General features: G+C 46.6%; 1 protein-coding gene across 1 annotated transcript in view; it reads left to right on the top strand.

Moving 5' to 3' along the window:
* Positions 1 to 19566, top strand: part of LOC149120812 (putative ATP-dependent RNA helicase TDRD12) — a 31045-nt gene that overhangs the window by 11208 nt on the left and 271 nt on the right. Inside the window, exons 2-5 of the mRNA XM_089319323.1 lie at positions 1423 to 1581; positions 4044 to 4180; positions 7574 to 7692; positions 19430 to 19529. Coding sequence (XP_089175449.1) covers positions 1423 to 1581; positions 4044 to 4180; positions 7574 to 7643 — 366 coding nt within the window. The 3' untranslated portion in view covers positions 7644 to 7692; positions 19430 to 19529. The remainder of the gene's footprint in view (positions 1 to 1422; positions 1582 to 4043; positions 4181 to 7573; positions 7693 to 19429; positions 19530 to 19566) is intronic.

Here is a 19566-nt window from a genome sequence, read left to right as displayed (position 1 = left end):
AGATTGGTGCAGCATGCTGGCTGTAGCGGCCATTTGGGGGGTGAGCCAACAGAAGGAAGACCTTTCTCTATCACTAACTCTGCCTGTCAAAAGAAAAAAATCGTGAGTTCTTTTTTAAAATTTAATTTTATTTATTTGAAAGAGTTACAGAGAGAGGTAGAGACAGAAAGAGAGATCTTCCATCTGCTGGTTCATTCCCCAGATGGCTGCAACGGCCGGAGCTGTGCCAATCCGAAGCCAGGAGCTTCCTCCAGGTCTCCCACGTGGGTGCAGGGGCCCAAGGACTTGGGCCATCTTCTACTGCTACCTCTCTCTGTAACTCTTTCAAATAAATAAAATTAAATTAAAAAAAAAAAACTCACGATTTTTTTTTTTTTGACAGGCCACAGCAGAGAGCTGGATCGGAAGTGGAGCAGCCGGGACTCGAACCGGCACCCATATGGAATGCTGGCGCTTCAGGCCAGGGCTTTAACCCACTGCACCACAGCATCGGCCCCAAATCATGAGTTCTTAGTGATGTTGTCAATCAAACTTAATTTTGGGGGGCTGGTGCTGTGGAATAATAGGCTAAGCCTTTGCCTGTGGTGCCGGCATCCCTTATGGGCGCCAGTTCATGTCTTAGCTACTCCTCTTCTATCCAGCTCTATTGTATGGCCTGGAAAAGCAGTAAAACATGGCCCAAGTATTTGGGCCCCTGCACCTGCATGGGAGTCCCAGAAGGAGCTCCTGGCTCCTGGTCTTGGATCTGCCCAGCTCTGGCCATTGTGGGCATTTTGGAAGCGAACTAGCGGATGAAAGACCTTTTTCTCTGTCTCTCCCTCTCTCTGTAACTCTACCTCTCAAACAAATAAAATCTTTTAAAAAATTTAATTTTCCATTTTATAATTCTTTCCCCTAACAATAAAAATCTTGGTTTCTAATAACAATAGTAGATAAGACCCATTCAGAGAAGTCTAAGTTTCATCCTTATTCTTTCCACTCCATTCTTTTCTCCTGTAGGAGGTAATCTGTATTTGTTTTGGTTCATCTGCTGTCATTTAAAAAAATATGAGCAGGCTGTATATATATTCATACTTATTTTTCTTACACAAAAAGAATACTAAAAATGTTCTGAACCTTTTGTATATATGGATGTTTTAATAGGTATTTTAATAAGAAGAATATGTTTAATATTTATATTTTTAAGCTACAGGAGACCAAATAGAACTGATTGCTTTTTGAGTTGTACTACATAATTGAGAATTGCATATTATTGATTACATGTTTTAAATTTTATCTTTGGCTCTTTGGTATGACCATTTAAGAGAAAGGTAGTTGTCAAAAATGATAGATCACTTAAATTAGAAAGTTACATGGTTCTGAGGTTTATTTGGTTTTAAAAGAAATCATGCATTATTTTATAATCTTCTAAAAATTCTGCAGGTTGAAGATCCAGATTGCTTCTGGGTTATTATAAAAGGATGTAGTCCCTTTTTGGATCATGAAGTCGACTATCAAAAACTAAATAGCGCCATGAATGACTTCTATAACAGCATGTGTAAAGATACAGAAATAAAACCATTAATGTTGGAAGAAGGACAGGTATGTATCTGAATGCACTTTATTTATTGTATCTTTATTATTGTTTAATGATTTATTTAGTTGAAAGGCAAAGTTAGAGGGACAGATAGATCTTCCATCCTCTAGGTCAATCCCCAAATGGCCTTAATGACCAGGACTTGGCCAGGCCGAAGCCAGGAGTCAGGAGTTCCATCAGGATCTCCCACGTGGGTGCAGGGACCCAAGGACTCAGACCATCTTGCTTTGCTTTCGCAGGCTCATTAGCAGGGAACCAGACTGGAAGTGGAGCAGCCGGAACTGGAACCAGCACCAGCCTTTAATTATCCTATCTTGAAACACTAATCAGGATGTAGGGGTGGGTGTTTGGCCAGGTAGTTGAAACACCACCATGTTAGAGTGTTTGCATTCGGTTCCTGATTCTAGCTTCCTGCTAATACACAGACCCTGGGAAGCACCAGATGATAGATAGCTCCAGTAATTAGGTCCCTGTTACCCACCTGAGAGACCTGGATTGAGTTCCTAGCTCATAGCCTTCACCCTCTCCCCCCCAGCTGTTGTGGGCCTTGGGGAGTGAATCATTGGGTGGGAGTGCTCTGTCTACCAGATAATTGTTAAAAATATTTCAGGAGCTTAGAATGATGAATGTGATTAGAGTATTTTAACGTTCATGGTTGTTGCCTTGTGTTAGGTTTTTGGGTTGCATGAGACTCAGGCTGATGGTGGCAGGGGGTGGTGCTTGTGTAGGTCCAAGTGGGGCCTTGGGATAGATGCCATCCAGATCCAGGTGTTAGGGCCGTCTTCCTGGCGGTGGGAGCCAGGGCAGGTATACGGACCTTGGCAAAGAGGACCTGGGGTTTTCGGTTCTGGGCCAGTGCCTCCCTCTTTGGTTGCTCATGGCTTTGACTGACTTGGGATTTGACTGACTTGGGATTGTTTCTGCTCTGTGCTCCACATCAGGGCTTCTTTGCTTTCGTGCAGCCTCAGCCACCATTGCTGTGGTCTGATTTTCTCTTGGGTCAGCCATGTTCCAAGTGTGAACTTCGGTAATAGCGTGGAGGGGAAGGACATGAACACTCGTTAGGAGGGAGACAAGACCTCATCTGAATTCCTTCCCTCGTGCCCACAAATGTCCTTAGTAACCAATTTGTTATTTTTCCATAGCAGTGACTTACTGGAGGGATGGAACGGGGTCAGTGGTCCTTTAAGTGCAGTCTTGTTTGGGAAAGCATGATGGCCTCCTCACAGTGAGCATTTACCCAGGAGGTGAGCACTTTCTCCCTGTCCTTTTGTGGAGAGGTGGTTAAACAGGACACTGTGAATAGATTCGGGGTCACTTGTTTTGAAGAACAGGTGTGCTGTTACCTTCACGTGGGTTTAACATGGGAGAGAGCGCCACTTGCAAGCCATGCTAGGATGACCCCTCCTTCGTGGCACTGCTGTGAGTGTTTCACTTCATGCTCTCTCCATTCAGTGGCTGTCACTGCCCGAATCCACTTTCATTTGTTTTCTTTTTTTTAAAGAGTGATTTATTTATTTGAAAGTCAGAGTTACGCAGAGAGGAGAGGCAGAGAGAGAGAGAGGAGGTCTTCTACTCCCTGGTACACTCCCCAGTTGGCCGCGACAACCAGAGCTGTGCCGATCCGAAGCCAGGAACCAGGAGCTTCCTCCTGGTCTCCCACGCCAGGTGCAGGGGTCCAGGGACTTGGCCGATCTTCTACGGTGTTCCCAGGCCATAGCAGAGAGCTGGATTGGAAGTGGAGCAGCCAGGGCTCGAACCGGCACCAATATAGGATGCCCGCACTGCAGGTAGTGGTTTTACTATGCCAAAGCATGGGCCCCTCATTTGTTTTCTTTTCTTTTTCTTTTTTTTTTTTTATTTTTTGACAGGCAGAGTGGATAGTGTGAGAGAGAGAGACAGAGAGAAAGGTCTTCCTTGCCGTTGGTTCACCCTCCAGTGGCCGCTGCTCCCACTGCGCTGTGGCTGGCGCATTGCACTGATCCGAAGCCAGGAGCCAGGTGCTTCTCCTGGTCTCCCATGGGGTGCAGGGCCCAAGCACTTGGGCCATCCTCCACTGCCTTCCCGGGCCATAGCAGAGAGCTGGCCTGGAAGAGGGGCAATCGGGACAGACTCCGGCGCCCTGACCGGGACTAGAACCCGGTGTGCTGGTGCTGCAAGGCGGAGGATTAGCCTAGTGAGCCGCGGCGCCAGCCCATTAGTTGTCAATATGGTGATTTCTCCCACTCCTTCTGTATTGGTGAGCTGGAATTCTTCCCGTTTAGCACTTTCCTTTCAGCTGATCCCTGTTTCCTGGGGGGCCTTTTCCTGGGAGACAGTGCTCAGTTTGGGCAGCCTCCTACACCTGTGTCATCTCCTGTAAGTTGGGTACAGGCTGAGACGATGTTGAGAGGAGCCTTTAGGGCTGTCATCACGTGACTAGAGGTTTTACTGCTGAACGTAATAAAGCCTGCCTTCTGTTTTGCAGGTCTGTGTGGTGTATTGTCCGGAGCTACGGTGCTGGTGCAGGGCCGTCATTAAGTCAGTCATGTCTTCAGCAGACCATTACCTGGCAGAGTGTTTCCTTGTAGACTTCGCCAGGTACATTCCAGTAAAATCTAAAAAGTACGTATGTGTGGTTTTATGTCTGTTTGCCTTACTCTCTTTAAGGAGATAATGATGAATTTTAAAGGAGAATGTCAGTTTTTAAAGTAAGGGGATTACCTTTTGTGAAAAGAAGACATTGAGCATTTTTGTGCCTTAAGAAATGAAAACTTGGGACAGGCATTTGACGCGGTGATGAAGTCACGACTTGGATGCCTGTGCATCACATCAGAGTGCCTGCACTTAAATCTCAGCTCCACTCTCCACTCTGGTTTTCTGCCAGTGCACCCCCGGGAGGCAGCACATGAGGGCTCAAGTTGACCCCTGCCACCCACACGGGAGACTGAGTTCTGGACTTCTGGTGTCAGCCTGGCTGTTGCCGCATTTGAGAAATGAATCAACCAGTGGACAGGCATCTTTGTTTGTCTCTCTGTCTCTGACTTTCAGATAAATGATGAAGGAAGACTGCAGGTTTCCATTCTGCATCCATGACTAGAGGAGCAAATGGTCCTAATGAGGACAGAGAGAGTGACTGTGGCCTTTCTCCACTTGCCTGCCTAGGGTGGGGCAGGGCAGGTTCAGGCTGTTCCCTTCTCGTCTCCTGGGTGCCCTGTGCCAGCTGCTCTCTGGCCTGTCCTCTTAGTTTGCACGTGAGATGGGGTGGGTCCTTCAGTGCGGTTTGCCTCACCACCAGGAGGTAGAGAGAAACTCTCCGTGTCTCCATGGAGGAGGAAATTGATGGCCACCCTCAGGTTGCAGAGAGCAGATTATATACTCAAGTGCGTATTCCTGGTTGTTCTGCGTCACAGAGTAAAGGTGTGGCTATCACGTAGGGTGCGGAGACAGTTCAGGCTCGTCCTGACAGTAACCTTCATTGACTGTGGGACTGCATGTCACAGCTCACTAGAAAACATTAGCACATCACTGTGTTCCTAAAGTTGTATTGGTAAAATGCATGAAGTTTTAATAAATGGTTTCTGGGTGGGGAGGGGGGAGGGAACATGCCAGCACACGAGGCTGGTGCTGTGGTATAGTAGGTTAAGTCTCTGCCTGCCGTGCCAGCATCCTATATGGGCACCCGTTCAGATCCCAGCTGCTCCACTTTGAATCCAGCTCCCTACTCATGGCCTTGGAGAACAGCAGAAGATGACCCAAGTGCTTGGGCCCTTGCACCCACGTGGGAGACCCAAAGAAGCCCCTGGCTTCGGATTGGCCCAGCTCTGGCCATTGTAGCTATTTGGGGAGTGAGCCAGAGAATGGAAGACCAACCTCTCTGTCTTTCCCTCTCTCTGTCTATAACTTTACCTCTCAAATAAATAAATGTTAAGAAAAAGCCAGCACAAGTCACTGTTGGTGTTTAGTGATAATTGTCCCATGGTTTGTCCCAGAGTAAAAGGATGTCCATTTAATAGGCAAACACAAGGACTCTTATTCCAGTGCAAAAAGAGCAGAGCCAGCTAGCCTTCGGTGCAGTAAGAGGTGTCTCTCACGTAGAGGAGTTTCGTGGCAGAAGGGCTCATCAGACATGGAGGATTTGCAGATACTCAAGGGAAAAGTAGGTGCCTCCCCAGCTTGAGATTCTGCACCTCTGTGACCATAATTGTTATAAAAGTACTTGGGGTCAGCGCTGTGGCATAGCAGTACAGTCACCAACTGCAGTGCCGGCATCCCATATAGGTGCCGGTTAAAAAGCCCAGGCTGCTTCACTTCTGACCCAGCTCTCTGCTATGGCCTGGGAAAGCCGAGTCCTTGGGCCCCTGCACCCGTGTGCAGGAGGACCTGGAAGAAGTTCCTGGCTCCTGGCTGCAGATCCGCACAGCTCCAGCCAGTGTGACCAATTGGAGAGTGAACCTGTGGATGGAAGACCTCTCCCTCCCTCCCTCCCTTCCTCCCTCCTTCTCTCTCTCTCTCTCTCTCTCTCTCTCTCTCCCTCTCTCCCTCTCTCCCCCTCCCTCTCCTCCTCCCCCTCCCCCTCCCCCTCTCCCTCCCCCTCTCCCTCTGTGCAACTCTTTCAAATAAATAAATCTTTTTTTTTTAAAGTACTTACTGTGTTTAGCCATCTGGGGAGCTTTTCCTTTTGTATTTGGTGTTTTGAGTTTATTTTTGGCAAGAAAATCAAACGATTAAGTAGAGCTCTAACCTGTCTAAGACAAAGGGTAGGGCTTCAGGGAAGAGAGCTGCTTGATGGTGAGGAAATATGTTGACATGTCTGTTGCTTGCCTTACTTGTCACCTCGCCGTCCATCAGCTGTTTTGTGCAAAGTTGGCAAATACTAATTATTAAAACATCTGTTCATAGACAGCACTGTTGGAGTAATTCTGGTCACGTAGTAAGTGGAATTTATTTCACAGGCTTATTCATTGTTATTCAGTGTTTCCTTTTATTTTTCACTTTTTATGTATTTGAAAGGCAGAGAGATGAGAGAGAGAGAGACAGAGACAGAGAGACGAGAGAGCGTGCGCGCACGAGAACGTGCGTGCCTTCTTGTTTCACTTCTAAAATACCTACAACAGCCCTGGGTAGGCCATGCTGGAGCCAGGAACTGGAAACTCAATGTGGTCTCTCCTGTGGGTGGCAGAGACCCAGCCACCTGCTGCCTCCCAGGGCCTGCACCAGCAGGAGGCTGATTGGGTGTGGAACAAGAACTGGAGCCCAGGTGTTCTGACACGAGATCAGGGCATCCCAAGCAGCATCCCAGCAGGTAGGCCACATGCCTGCCCCTGTGCAGTATTTCTGTTCCTTCTTTCCCTCCTTCCCTCCCTTCCTCCCTCCTTCCCTCCCTTCCTTCTGATTTGTGGTATGAAAGGCAGAGTGACAGAAAAGGAGAGAAAGAAAGAGAAGTGTATCTTTCATCCTTTGGTTTACTCCTGCAAATACCCACCACAGCCAAGCCGAAACCAGGAACCCAGAACTCTATCTGAGTTTCCCATGTGGGCACAGGGACCCAAGTACTTGAATTGTCTTCACTGATGTCCCAGGCGCATTAGCAAGGAGCTGGATCGGCAGTGGATCTGGGCCCAAGCTGGCACTCGCATGGACACTGGCGCCGTGGGTGGCGCCTTCACCTGCGCCACAGTGCCAGCTGCACAGTGTGTCTTAACCTGAGGAGCCTCACCAGATACACTCTCCCTGAATTCCTGCCCCTGTGCCATGAAATTTTGATGCCACAGATACACTGAATCACTATGTAGGATCTCTCTGCTTTTACAGAAAGATTTTTTCCACCCTCCAAGAAGCAGTTTTGTCCCCTTGGCCAGATGTCTCCAAGCATCTGTTGGAGGCTGTGTTAGAATCAGAAAGGGATGTCCTTTACTTTGTTTTACGGCAAGCATGTTACTGACCTAGGTGAGCTATAAAGGAGTCTGTTCTGTGTTGTGTGTTTTATAATGGAACTCTCTCTGCTTCATTTGTCAGCATCCGAGTTGCAGTGGAATCATTTATGCAGCTTCCCTACAGAGCAAAAAGTTCCGGTTGTACTGCATGAAGCCTGTTACATTGCACATTGACTTCTGTGAAGACAGCGCCGAGATTGTGTAAGTACAGGTTCTGAAGTCACAGGAATCATGAGTAAACGCCTTCAGTTCGTGTCTGCATTTATGTGCCATCAGTTACCCGCGAGCAGGTTTTGAAGGTCTGGGTTCTGCAGGAGGCAGCCTCTGAGTTGGTGCTGGTCAAACTGGCTGTGAGTAGAATTCTCAGGCACCCCCTCCCGGGCCTGAGCTCTGTGCCTTTTGACTTAAAAAAACAACTTATAAAAAGTAGTAGAGTAATTCTAAAGAAAAGCTTTCTTGAAATAAAACTGCTGGAGCATTAAAAAAAAGTTGACCACATGCCTGCCTCTGTCCCACGTCTTTCCTCCTGGAGGCCTCTGTGGGCTGTGACCTTCCCACCCTCCATTGGTGCACTTACATACCCATGTGATCGTGGGTCCTGCCCTCTGTCAGTGCACTTACACACCCCTGTGCGCCTGGATCTCGCCCTCTGTCAGTGCACTTACACACCCCTGTGCGCCTGGATCCTGCCCTCTGTTAGTGCACTTACACCCCCTTGAGCCTGGATCCCGCCCTCTGTCGGTGCACTTACACACCCCTGTGAGCCTGGATCCGCCCTCTGTCTGCACTTACACCCCCTTGAGCCTGGATCCTACCCTCTGTCCATGAGGTTAGACACCTCTCTGGGCATGGACTTTCTTAGGAAGAGAACAGGCTGTCTTGTTTGCAGAATTAGCTTAGGAGTAGCTGTGGAGGTTCTTTGCCAATCCATATCCCTCTCCTAACCACTTTGAGTCTTTTTCATGGGTGACTATGACTGATGTGGTTATTGGATTTAACCAGTTTCTTCTTGACAGCCAGCTAGATTTTCAAGCCATTTTGTGCTGTGTGTTCCCATAAGAATGTGGGTACATCCACGTAACTTACATCCCTGTCACGGCTCCTTCTTCCTGGTGTGTGGTTACTGTGTGATGGTTCCCTAGAGTGGGCCCCTGCACCAGGCTGTATTCTGCACGGTGTGCCTGTGATCTCTGCTCTTTAAGGAGCACTACTGAGGGCTGGATTTCTGTTTCTGTAGTCTGTGGGGCAGCCACTCTCACCTGGAGCTCCTCTGTCTCTCACTTCCCAGACTGTGGTGTTAACAGAAGAAAGGCTGTATAGGGAGCAGCCCAGTCCTGTCTCTATTTGCATAAGCTGGTACTGGTGCACTGTGCGCCCTGAACTCGGAAGTTACCTCTGCTCTGTGGCCCCTTTGGAGACCTTGTGCTCCACGCCCCACCATGCCCATCACCACAGTTCCCTTGGGAGGTGAGTGCATCACTCTTGGGACCAGCCTCAGAGTAGTATGCTCCAGTAAGCCAGCTTGTCTCTGCTTGGGTCCGTGTGTCCTGCTCGGCTGCTCTCTGGCATCCTGCTCTGCAGCCCCTGTGCTGTTCCTCTCGCAGAGCAGCCAGCTGCAGGCCATCCAGGTGTGGTTTGGGCAGCAGCTTGTGCTACCCAGCTACCCCTGGGGCAACCCGTTTCCTGTCCTTCTCACCCCCTTCCTACTGACCCCCTTTCCAGGACTCTGGGGTCTTTTCCACCCTCAGGATACCCCTGGGGTAGGTGGAGGACTTAAGAGTAAGTTTTTTTTTTTTAATTTCCAAGGATTTTTCTTGAAGAGTTGAAAAGAAAGGGGGAGAGATCTTCCATTTGCTGGTTTCCTCCTTAGATGGCTGTGATGGTTGAGACTGAGCCAGGCTGAAGCCCGGAGCCTGGACCTCCATCTAGTTTCCCAAACGGGTGGCAGGGCCCAAGGATTTGGTCCATCTTCCACTGCTTTCCCAGGAGCATTAACTGGATTGGAAGTGGAGCAGCCAGGACTTAAACGGGCACCCATTTGGGATGCTGGCGTTGCAGGCAGCAGCTTAACCAGCCACGCCATGGTGCCGGCCCCAAGAGGAACTTTTCTTACTGGGTTTTCATTGTCATCTTTGGCAGGTGATGCCTTTGCACTCACATGTTATTAAGAATAGTTTTCTTAATGTGTATTACAGTTTTTGACAGATTTGTCAGATATCCTTCCAGAAAGATTATAGCAATTTATACTATCATTATTGGGGTTTCTTTTCCTATGCAACCTCATTAATAGTCTTTTTAAAAAAAAAAAAAAGATTTTATTTATCTACTTGAAGGAGTTACACAGAGGAGAGGCAGAGAGAAAGAGGTCTTCCACCCGCTGGTTCACTCCCCAGTTGGCTGCAATGGCCAGAGCTGTGCCGATCCGAAGCCAGGAGCCAGGAGCTTCCCCCAGGTCTTCCCACATGGGTGCAGGGGCCCAAGGACTTGGGCCATCTTCTACTGCTTTCCCAGACCATAGCAGAGAGCTGGATTGGAAGAGGAGCAGCCGGGACTTGAACTGACACACATATGTGATGCCAGCACTGCAGGCAGTGGCTTTACCTGCTGCACCACAGCACCGGCCCTGTTACTAGGCTTTTTAATTTCTGCTTGTTTGCCTGGTGAACATGATCTCTTGTTTTAACTTGCATTTTTTCACTTGCAAAGTTGGGTATCTTTAGTGTTTATTGTGTGTGTGTGCAGAGAGACTGATTTACCTGTTATTTTAGATTGATATTTCTCTTCAGTTATTTGACTTTATCTTATTAGAAATCTAATATTTGTTAAAAAAGAAAAGCTCATTAAGTATTTTTTATGTGAATAGTTTTAGAACTGCTATATTGTACTTTATCCTTGTAAGTTTTTTATTTGAAAGTCAGAGTTACAGAGAGAGAGAGAGAGAGAAATATCTTCTATCTACTGGCTTACCCCCAGATGGCCACAATGGCTGGTTCTGGGCCAGGTGGAATCTGGGAGCTCCATCTGGGTCTCCCATGTTGGTAGCAGTGGCCCAAGCACTTGGGCTACGTTCTGCTGCTTTTCCTAGGCCATCAACAGGGAGCTGGATTGGAAGTAGAGCAGCCTGGAAATGAACCGGTGCCCATAATGGGATGGTGGCTTCACAGATGGTGGCTCCACCTGGTACCCCGTAACACCTGCCCCCTGTAATTATCTAGATGTAGTGTAGATACTACCTTAGTAAAAATAAAAATAACTACTACTTTTGAACATTGATTATGTCCAGGCTGTGGGGTAAATGTTCTCTATATACTTCCTCATTTGATCTTTTTTTTTTTTTTTTTTTTGGTAAGAGTTAGAAGTAGAGTCAGCGAGAGAGCGAATCCATTCCTTCCATTGGTTCACTCACCAAAAATCCGCAGTGGCAGAGCTGAGCTGATCCAAAGCCAGGAGACAAGAGTTTCTTCCAGGTCTTCCACGTGGGTGCAGAGACCCAAGGACTTGGGCCATCCTCTACTGCTTTCCCAGGCCATAGCATAGAACTGGATCAGAAGAGGAGCAGCCAGGACACGAACCAGTGCCCATATGGGATGCCAGCACTGCAGGCTGGGGCTTTAACCCACTGCACAACAGCACGCCCCCCCCCATTTGATCTTTTACCAACTCTTGGAAGGAATGGATCTTGTGATACAGCCGATTAAGCCACTGCTTGGGGCACCTTTGGTTCCATACTGGAGTACCTGATGTAAGTCCTGGCTGCCCACTTCCAGGACAGCTTCCTGCTAATGCCCTAGGAGACAGCAAATGGTGGATGGAATCCTGAATACCTGCCACCTGTGAGGGAGACCTGAGTGGAGTTTCTGGCTCCTGGTTTCGGCATGGTCCAGGCCCAGTTGTTGGAGACATTTGGAGAGTGAACCAGTAGATAGAAGATTTCTCTCTCTCTCTTGCCCTCTCTGATGCTCTGCCTTTCAAATAAATAAAAATGAATAAACATTTAAAAAACTAAAATAACTCTTGAAGTATGGTGGTAGCATATGTGATAGATCCAAACAAGAGAAATGTAAAATATTTTATTCTGATCTTGACTTTTTATTTTATTTTTATTCCTTCTAAATACTGGTTTCTCCTGATTTTCTACTGCCTATACCTTGTCCTATGATTTTCTTTCCAAAGCATAGGCGAGATGTAGAAAGGTTAAGTTGATAGAGATCAAATGGGAGGTGGCGAATGGGTGCTCTAGTGGGCAGAGTGAGGACCATAGCAGCCGCTTCCCCACAGCTGCCCCTACACTGTTGGCTTAGCCGACATGTACTGATCCCTCTCTGTGCCAGCCTGTGGAGACGCAGAGATCTCAGAATCGCTGCCCCAGGGAGCTTGTGTTTTGATTTGTCACAGGTAACTGATGTTGCAGCAGACAGGTGAGCACAGGTCACCTCACTGGGGCCCTGGGATGTGAGTTTGTGTTGGTGCAAGCAGCAGTGTGGAGAGGGGTGTGTCACAGGAAGTAGCTGGGGTCTTTATCCCCACCCAGAGCAGGGCCAGAGCTATGCTCTGTTGTGTGCATTGTGTGCTTGATTGGTCATGCAGAAAGAGCCCTGTGTGTGGTTTACAAAGCAAGATAGTGTACTAACTAAAGTGTCCTTGGCCCTCACCGGAGTGTTGCAGTGTTCCCACTGGTTTCCTTTTTCTGGTCCAGGGTCTGAGCCAGGCCTCCAGCTTGCCTCCAGTGTCCTGTCTGGTTAGTCTCCCAGAGTCGGGGACAGTTCTTCAGTCTTCCTTCATGGCCTGGACGCTTCTGAAGAGTCCTGGTCAGTTATGCTGCAGAGGAACGTTCAGTTTGACTTGGCCTGATGTTCTCATGATCAGACTGAGGTTGTGCGTGCTGGCAGAGAGAGAGAGAGGTCTGCCATCCACTGGTTCACTCCCCAACTGGCTGCGACGGCTGGAGCTACGCCGATCCAAAGCCAGGAGCCAGGAGCTTCCTCTGGGTTTCACACACAGGTGCAGGAGCCCAGGGACTTGGGCCATTTTCTGCTTTCCCAGGCCATAGCAGAGAGCTGGATCGGAAGTGGGGCAGCTGGGACTAGAACTGGCACCTGTATGCCATGCCAGCACTGCAGGCAGCAGCTTTACCTGCAACACCACAGCGCCAGGCCCTATCAGGCATTCTGAATTTGCTACGGTGAGGTTCACTTTTTCCATCATTCCTTCTACAGTTTTAAAACTTTAATTATCTTTTTAAAAAAGATTTATTTATCTATTTGAAAGTCAGAGAGAGAAGGAGAGACAGAGAGAGGTCTTTCATCTACTGCTTCCCTGCCCAACCAGCTGCAATGGCCAGAGCTGAGTTGACCTGAAGCCAGGAGCCAGGAACCTTCCCTGGGCCTCCCACATGGGCACAGGGGCCCAAGGACCCAGGCCATCCTCCAGTGCCTTGCCAGGTCATAGCATGGGGCTGGATTGGAAGTGGAGCAGCCAAGATCCGAACTAGCACCCACATGGGATGCGGGATGCTGGCACCACAGGCCTAGGCCCTAACCCGTTGAACCACAGCACTAGTCCTTTATTTATCATTTTTGAAAAAGATTTTCTTGGCCAGCCCCATGGCTCACTAGGCTAATCCTCTGCCTGCAGTGGCGGCACCCCGGGTTCTAGTCCCAGTCAGGGCGCCGGATTCTGTCCCAGTTGCTCCTCTTCCAGACCAGCTCTCTGCTGTGGCCTGGGAGTACAGTGGAGGATGGCCTGAGTGCTTGGCCCCGCACCTGCATGGGAGACCAGGAGGAGGCACCTGGCTCCTGGCTTCGGATTGGAACAGTGCGCCGGCTTCAACGCGCCGCCCGTGGCAGCCCCTTGGGGGGTGAACCAATGGAAAAAGGAAGACCTTTCTCTCTCTCTCTCTCTCTCTCTCTCTCTCTCACACTCTCACTCTCTCACTCTCTCGCTCTCACTCTCACTCTCACTCTCACTCTCACTGTCCTACTCTGCTTGTCAAAAAAAAAATAAAATAAAAAGTATTTTATTTTTTTAACTTTTATTTAATGAATATAAATTTCCAAAGTACAGCTTATGGATTACAATGGCTTCCCCCCATAACGTCCCTCCCACCCAGAACCCTCCCCTTTCCCACTCCCTCTCCCCTTCCATTCACATCAAGATTCATTTTCGATCCTCTTTATGTACAGAAGATCAGTTTAGCATACATTAAGTAAAGATTTCAACAGTTTGCTCCCACACAGAAACATAAAGTGAAAAATAATAGATGATTTTTTAAATGATGATGAAATCAGATCAGACCTATTGTCATGTTTCATCCCAGTGAGAGTCAAGTTCGGAATTGATAATTTCTCTTTTTTTTTTACAGAAGATCAGTTTAGTATACATTAAGTAAAGATTTCAACAGTTTGCACCCCCATAGAAACACAAAGTGAAATATACTGTGTGAGTACTCGTTATAACATTAAATCTCACTGTACAGCACATTAAGGACAGAGATCCTACATGAGGAGTAAGTGCACAGTGACTCCTGTTGTTGACTTTACCAATTGACACTCCTGTTTATGGCATCAGTAATCTCCCTATGCTCCAGTCATGAGTTTCCAAGGCTATGGAAGCCTTTTGAGTTCTCCAACTCCTATCTTGTTTAGACAAGGTCATAGTCAAAGTGGAGGTTCTCTCCTCCCTTCAGAGAAAAGTACCTCCTTCTTTGAAGACCTGTTCTTTCCACTGGGATCTCACTCACAGAGATCTTTCATTTAGTTTTTTTTTTTTTTTTTCTGCCAGAGTATCTTGGCTTTCCATGCCTGAAATACTCTCGTGGGCTTTTCAGCCAGATCCGAATGCCTTTAGGGCTGATTCTGAGGCCAGAGTGCTGTTTAGGACATCTGCCATTCTATGAGTCTGCTGTGTATCTCGCTTCCCATGTTGGATCACTCTCCCCTTTATTTATTCTATTGGTTAGTATTAGCAGGTACTAGACTTGTTTATGTGCTTCCTTTGACTCTTAGTCCTTTCATTATGATCAATTGTGAACTGAAATTGATCACTTGGACTGGTGAGATGGCATTGGTACATGCCACCTTGATGGGATTGAATTGGAGTCCCCTGGTATGTTTCTAACTCTACCATTTGGGGCAAGTCAGCTTGAGCATGTCCCAAATTGTACATCTCTTCCCTCTCTTATTCCCACTCTTATGTTTAACAGGGATCACATTTCAGTTAAATTTCAACACTTAAGAATAACTGTGTATTAATTACAGAATTAAACCAGTCATATTAAGTAGAACAGATTAAAAAAATACTAACGGGGATAATGTATTAAGTTGTTAACAGTCGGGGCTATGCTGATCAAGTCACCATTTCTCATAGTGTCCATTTCACTTCAACAGGTTTCCATTTTGGTGCTCAGTCAGTTGTCACTGATCAGGGAGAACATATGATATTTGTCCCTTTGGGACTGGCTTATTTCACTCAGCATGATGTGTTCCAGATTCCTCCATTTTGTTGCAAATGACTGGATTTCATTGTTTCTTACTGTGGTATAGTATTCTAAAGAGTACATATCCCATAATTTCTTTATCCAGTCTACCGTTGATGGGCATTTAGGTTGGTTCCAGGTCTTGGCTATTGTGAATTGTGCTGCAATAAACATTAGGGTGCAGACCGCTTTTGTGTTTGCCAATTTAAATTCCTTTGGGTAAATTCCAAGGAGTGGGATGGCTGGGTCGAACAGTAGGGTTATCTTCAGGTTTCTGAGGAATCTCCAGACTGACTTCCATAGTGGCTTGACCAGTTTGCATTCCCACCAACAGTGGGTTAGTGTCCCTTTTTCCCCACATCCTCGCCAGCATCTGTTGTTGGTAGATTTCTGTATGTGAGCCATTCTAACCGGGGTGAGGTGAAACCTCATTGTGGTTTTGATTTGCATTTCCCTGAGTCCTAATGATCTTGAACATTTTTTCATGTGCCTGTTGGCCATTTGGATTTCCTCTTTTGAAAAATGTCTATTGAGGTCCTTGGCCCATCTCTTAAGTGGGTTGTTGGTTTTGTTTTTGTGGAGTTTCTTGATCTCTTTGTAGATTCTGGTTATTAACCCTTTATCTGTTGCATAGTTTGCAAATATTTTTTCCCATTCTGTCGGTTGTCTCTTCACTCTCCTGACTGTTTCTTTTGCAGTACAGAAACTTCTCAATTTGATGCAATCCCAGTAGTTGATTTTGGCTTTGACTGCCTGTGCCTCCCGGGTCTTTCCCAGAAACTCTTTGCTTGTGCCAATATCTTGAAGGGTTTCTCCAATGTTCTCTAATAACTTGATGGTGTCAGGTCGTAGATTTCGGTCTTTAATCCATGTTGAGTGGATTTTTGTGTAAGGTGTAAGGTAGGGGTCTTGCTTCATGCTTCTGCACATGGAAATCCAGTTTTCCCAGCACCATTTAGTGAATAGACTGTCCTTGCTCCAGGAATTGGTTTTAGATCCTTGATCAAATATAAGTTGGCTGTAGATGTTTGGGTTGATTTCTGGTGTTTCAATTCTGTTCCACTGGTCTATCCATCTGTTTCTGTACCAGTACCATGCTGTTTTGATTACAACTGCCCTGTAGTGTGTCCTGAAATCTGGTGTTGTGATGCCTCCAGCTTTGTTTTTGTTGTACAAGATTGCTTTAGCTATTCGAGGTCTCTTTTGCCTCCATATGAATTTCAGCATCATTTTTTCTAGATCTGAGAAGAATGTCTTTGGTATCCTGATTGGAATTGCATTGAATCTATAAATTGCTTTTGGGAGAATGGACATTTTGATGATGTTGATTCTCGCAATCCATGAGCATGGAAGATTGTTCCATTTTTTGGTATCCTCTTCTATTTCTTTCTTTAAGACTTTGTAATTCTCATCGTAGAGATCTTTAACGTCCTTGGTTAAGTTTATTCCAAGGTATTTGATTGTTTTTGTAGCTATTGTGAATGGGATTGATCTTAGCAGTTCTTTCTCAGCCATGGCATTGCTTGTGTATACAAAGGCTGTTGATTTTTGTGCATTGATTTTATATCCTGCCACTTTGCCAAACTCCTCTATGAGTTCCAATAGTCTCTTAGTAGAGTTCTTTGGATCCCCTAAGTAAAGAATCATATTGTCTGCAAAGAGGGATAGTTTGACTTCTTCCTTCTCAATTTGTATTCCTTTAATTTCTTTTTCTTGTCTGATGGCTCTGGCTAAAACTCCCAGAACTATGTTAAATAGCAGTGGTGAGAGTGGTCATCCCTGCCTGGTGCCAGATCTCAGTGGAAATGCTTCCAACTTGTCCCCATTTAATAGGATGCTGGCCATGGGCTTTTCATGAATTGCTTTGATTATATTGAGGAATGTTCCTTCTATACCCAATTTGCTTAGAGTTTTCATCATGAAAGGGTGTTGAATTTTATCGAATGCTTTCTCTGCATCAATTGAGATAATCATATGGTTTTTCTTTTGCAGTCTGTTAATGTGGTGAATCACATTGGTTGATTTGCGAATGTTGAACCATCCCTGCATACCAGGGATAAATCCCACTTGGTCTGGGTGGATGATTTTTCTGATGTGTTGTTGTATTCTATTGGCGCGAAATTTATTGAGGATTTTTGCGTCTATGTTCATCAGGGATATTGGTCTATAATTTTCTTTTAGTGCTGCATCTTTCTCTGGCTTAGGGATTAAGGTGATGCTGGCTTCATAGAAAGAATTTGGGAGGATTCCCTCTTTTTCAATTGTTCTGAATAGTTTGAGAAGAAATGGGATTAGTTCTTCTTTAAATGTCTGGTAGAATTCAGCAGTGAATCCATCTGGTCCTGGGCTCTTCTTTGTTGGGAGGGCCTTTATTACTGTTTCGATTTCTGTTTCAGTTATGGGTCTATTTAGGTTTTCTGTGTCTTCATGGTTCAATTTTGGTAGATTGCATGTGTCCAGGAATCTATCCATTTATGATAGATTTTCCTGTTTGCTGGCATACAAGTCCTTGTAGTAATTTCTGATGATTCTTTTTATTTCTGTGGTGTCTGTTGTTATGTTTCCTTTTTCATCTCTGATTTTATTGATTTGGGTCTTTTCTTTTTTTTAGTTAGTTGGGCCAATGGGGTGTCCATTTTGTTTATTTTTTCAAAAACCCAGCTTCTCACTCGGCTGATTTTTTGTAATTTTTTTTTGGATTCAATCCTGTTAATTTCTTCTCTGCTTTTAATTATTTCTCTTCTACTAGATTTGGGTTTGGTTTGGCTGCAGTTTTTCTAGGTCCTTGAGACGTGCTGAAAGCTCATTTATTTGGTACCTTTCCAATTTCTTGATATAGGCACCTATTGCTATTAACTTGCCTCTCAATACTGCTTTTGCTGTATCCCATAAGTTTTGATATGTTGTGTTGTGAAAACTTCTAAATGTTCTTATCATAAATTTTTTGAAATCCATATCTTGCATTTCTTCTATCTCATCATCTTCATAATCTTGGCTTGGGGTGTTTTGTTTATTTGGAGGCATCATAGTGTCATCGTTGATCTTGTTCCCTCGATTTCTGTGTTTGTTGCTTGGCATAGTTAATTCTTCTTTCGTCACTGCGCTTTTTTTTTTTTTATACTATGTCTGTGTTAAGTGGACTGCCTGCTGTTGGAGGAGCCTTGGAGGCTTGAGATGGGTGTGGCCTGAGAGCTCTGCTTGGTTCTTCTGGGTTACGGGTGTGCAAAGGTGACACCCTCAGGTTATGCGTGGTAAATCTCTCCTTTTTATTTATTTATTTATTTAGGAGGTAAGTAATATCGCACCGCACTGCTGTGCAGAATTGATGGTATTTAGCTTCAGATCTCTGGCTTCTACCCAAAGAGTCTGTGCAGGCTCTGTTTCTCCTCTGGACTCCCACTGGGTTGCCTAGGCTACTGAATTGTAGTGACTCAGTTCCTTAGCTCTCCCTAGTTGTTATCTAAATCCAGAGTGAAGGCCTGCTCTTTGTCTCTTGCTTGCCTTTGCAAGGTTGGCAGAGAGAGAAACTCCTCTGTACCAGTACCCCCCCACACACCTTTTTTCCTTCTCTCCCGTAGTCAGTCTGGTGAACTTTCCCGCTCCCCTCTAGATTCTGACCACCATTTCCCCGCCAATGTCTCAGGTTACTGAGCTCACCTCCCCTTCCAGCACCGATGTGTGGACTCAGAGCCCTGGGCGTCCCTGCTCTCCCTGCTGGTGTCTGTGTGACATCCACTCCCCTTCCTGCACCGGCACACAGACCATGCAGCTCCCGCAGCTCGGCTTCCGCGCGGTGGGTGACCTTGTTCTCCCAGTAGGTCCTCCGAGTCACAGCCACTAGATCCGGAAGAGTTTCCTCTGCAGTTTTTTCCTGATCCTTTTTCTGAGGCTACCATAACTCCACTTTTATTAAACTAAATTTTCCCGCACTATCGGTGTGCGCCCTCACTGTTCCGCCATCTTGGCTCCACCCCGTCCTTCAATAAAAATATTTTATTTATTTGAGAGGTAGAGTTATAGACAGAGAAAGACATAGAGAAAGGTCTTCCTCTGCTGGTTCACTCCCCAAATGGTTGCAGTGGCAGGAGCTGAGCTGATCAGAAGTCAGAAGCCAGGAGCTTCTTCCAGCTCTCTCACAGGGGTGCAGGGGCCCAAGCACCTGGGCTATCTCCTACTGCTTCCCAAGGCCATAAGCAGAGAGCTGGCTTGGAAGAGGAGCAGCTGGGACGCAAACTGGCCACATACAGGATGCCGGTGTGGCAGGTGGAGGCTTAGCCTACTGTACAGAGCACAGGCCCCTATTGATCTTGCTATTTCTTTGAAAGGCAGAGAGACAGAGATCCTCAATATCCTGGGTCACTGCTCCTGCAGTCTCCCCCTGTCCCCTGTAGTGACACTGCACACCCACCCCTGTGGGCCCTGCTGAGGCCCTGACGGCGGCTCCTCCAATGCCTCTGTCCCCAGGTGCCGTTCCCCCTGGCTCTGAGGATGCGGGACATCTACATCCTGGAGGGCGAGCACATGCTCCCAGCCATGGCATACACTGCCGTCAAGATCCATCACAGTGAGTCCTCAGGGCCCACAGAGGCCCGGGTGCTGGG

This window comes from Oryctolagus cuniculus, chromosome 18 (genome assembly GCF_051225735.1).
Source record: "Oryctolagus cuniculus isolate XC-2025 breed Fujian yellow rabbit chromosome 18, ASM5122573v1, whole genome shotgun sequence".
In the NCBI taxonomy this organism is placed as follows: Eukaryota; Metazoa; Chordata; class Mammalia; order Lagomorpha; family Leporidae; genus Oryctolagus; species Oryctolagus cuniculus.
This window is presented reverse-complemented; position numbering and strand designations above follow the sequence as displayed.